The sequence below is a fragment of the Python bivittatus genome, unplaced genomic scaffold (genome assembly GCF_059951505.1).
Source record: "Python bivittatus isolate LINGU-HERP-01145 unplaced genomic scaffold, Pbiv_v1 ctg000670_np1212, whole genome shotgun sequence".
Classification (NCBI taxonomy): domain Eukaryota; kingdom Metazoa; phylum Chordata; class Lepidosauria; order Squamata; family Pythonidae; genus Python; species Python bivittatus.
In genome coordinates this window covers 10,415,708-10,417,885 of record NW_028277094.1, presented here as the reverse complement: position 1 = coordinate 10,417,885, position 2,178 = coordinate 10,415,708, and the positions used below count along the sequence as shown (strand labels likewise).

Below are 2,178 nucleotides of genomic sequence, written 5' to 3'. Positions count from 1 at the left end.
CCCTGCCCTCCAGCCGCGGAAAGCCCCCCACAGACCCCTCGCTGGGAACAGCGTGCCTTCCGCGTTGGGCCCCGCCATTGCTTCCGAGTTAAGCCGAAGCCCCTGCTTGGCCCGGGGATCACCACGGTTATTAAAACGAGAGAAGCCGTACAGATTATTTTTTTATTATAGATGTTTTTTTAAAAAATTAAGAATCCAGACGGGATTATTTGGGGAGGGAGGGAGAGACGGGGAGGGAACGGACGACTCCACCCAATAAAATAAAAACATGTAAACATTTCACGAGGAAGGTTAACCGACCTCCCCTCTTTAGAAATCTCGCTTTTTTCCTTTTTCTTCACAGGGATCTGGAAACAACCAAAAAAACAAAACAAAAACAAAAACCCCATAAACGAGAGAAAGAATGCTGGACAATCTCGCTCTCCTCCAAATAATCCTTCCCCCCCGCCCGCCCCCCAAGAAAACCTCCTGTGGAGTTCTGGAAAAGAAGGGAACAGGGGTGAAGGGAGGGGGACGAGAAATTTCACAGCGCCTTTTGTAAAAAGTTTAACAGTAAATTGTGCTCTAGCAGACAAGTAATTCACTTTTACGCATTCGTTAAAAACGACGGAGAAGGAAAAGTTCCTTCGCGCAAGGTCGCTCTCCGCAGACATTAAAAAGCAACGGCTGGATCGCCCAGGAAGAAAGCGGCGGCGGCGGCGGCGGCGGCGGCGGCGGCGGCGCCTTCCAGCGCAGGCGGGAAGCCGGACCGCGCGGCGACGCGGCCGGAGCCTCGACGGGGCGCCCGCGGGCGGGCGGGGCGCACTTTCCGGGGCAGGGCTCCTGGGCTAGATATGAGTCAGTGGGACGGTGCCGTTGACGGCCGCCCCGGCGGCGCTCTGGTAGTGCTGGTGGACGCCGTGCAGGCGGCCGCCCTGCAGGTTCGACGGGTCGGCCGCGTCCCCGCCGGGCGGCAGGTACATGCTGATCATGTCGCGCAGGTCTCCCAGGCAGGCCCGCTGCGAGTGCGAGGCGATGGCCGGCGGCGGCGAGCTGGGCTCGGCCTTGACCACCGAGCTCATAGTCCCCAGGCTCATGCCGTGGCTCGACGGCTGCTGGCCGTAGGCGGCGGCGGCGGCGGCCATGCTGTAGGTGGAGGCGGCGGCGCTCATGTAGGGCTGCGCCCCCGACATGATGGGGCTGTACTGGAGGCCGCTCACGTCGTAGCGGTGCAGGGACTGCAGCTGCGCGTTGCCCATGGCCGGGTGCTGCCCGTAGCCCAGCTGCTCAGGCATCAGCGAGGCGGCCGCATAGGCGCCGTTGGGCCAGCCGTTCACGTGCGCGTACGAGTCCAGGCGCTGCCCGACGCCCACCGGGCTGCTCACGCCGCCGCCGCCGCCGCCCGCCCCGCCGCCGCCGCCGCCGCCCCCGGGGCCGCCGCCGGGGGCCAGCAGGTTGCCCGGCAGCGCGTACTTGTCCTTCTTGAGCAGCGTCTTGGTCTTGCGACGGGGCCGGTACTTGTAATCCGGGTATTCCTTCATGTGGACGGCGCGCAGCCGCTTGGCCTCGTCGATGAAGGGGCGCTTCTCGGCGTCGCTCAGCAGCTTCCAGTCGGCGCCCAGCCGCTTCGAGATCTCCGAGTTGTGCATCTTGGGGTTCTCCTGGGCCATCTTGCGCCGCTGGCCCCGCGACCAGACCATGAAGGCGTTCATGGGCCGCTTGACCCGGTCCTGGTCGGGGCCGGCCGCGCTGCCCCCGCCGCCGCCGCTTCCTCCCCCGCCTCCTGCTCCTCCTCCGCCTCCTCCTTTGCCGGCGCTGCCGGGACCCCCGTTCCCAGAGGCGCCTCCGCCGGGGTTCGCCTGGGGCGGCTTGAGCTCGTTCTCCAGCAAGCTGTACATCGCCGGGGCGGGCAGGAGATGCGCCAGCGTGGCGGCCGGGGGGAAGGCGAGCCGACGAGAAAAGCCCCGAGGAAAAGCTGGAGGCGCCCCGCTCCCGGCTCTATTCCCGGCGGCGAAGGAAGGAAGGAAGGAAGGGGGGAAAGAAGGAAGGAAGGAAGGCCGGCCGCGGCGGCGGCGCTCGCTGGCTCTTCCGACGGTGCTCAAACTCCGGCCAGCCAGCCGCCCCCTCCCCCACAGCCCAGCAACGGCCTTCTCGCCGTGCCGTTTGATTGACGGCCTATAAATGAGGAGGTGGCGACCA

General features: G+C 65.2%; 1 protein-coding gene across 5 annotated transcripts; it reads right to left on the bottom strand.

The window, feature by feature from the left end:
- Window positions 1-827: 827 nt before the first annotated feature.
- On the bottom strand, window positions 828-1,877 carry SOX3 (SRY-box transcription factor 3). Of its 5 annotated transcripts, none has more exons than XM_088151637.1 (2): window positions 1,805-1,877; window positions 828-1,759 (listed from the first exon to the last, which is right to left on the bottom strand). In XM_088151637.1, the coding sequence occupies exons 1-2, from the start codon at window positions 1,875-1,877 to the stop codon at window positions 828-830; spliced, it is 1,005 nt and encodes a 334-aa protein (XP_088007763.1). The 5 variants fall into 5 exon arrangements, with proteins under 5 accessions (XP_088007763.1, XP_088007764.1, XP_088007765.1 ...); XM_088151638.1 differs by having other exon boundaries at window positions 828-1,750; XM_088151639.1 differs by having other exon boundaries at window positions 828-1,762; window positions 1,823-1,877.
- Window positions 1,878-2,178: the final 301 nt, after the last annotated feature.

Bases quoted from the DNA above. Each gene is read 5' to 3' on its own strand.
- SOX3 (XM_015891453.3), bottom strand. From the start codon at position 1,877: ATGTACAGCTTGCTGGAGAACGAGCTCAAGCCGCCCCAGGCGAACCCC.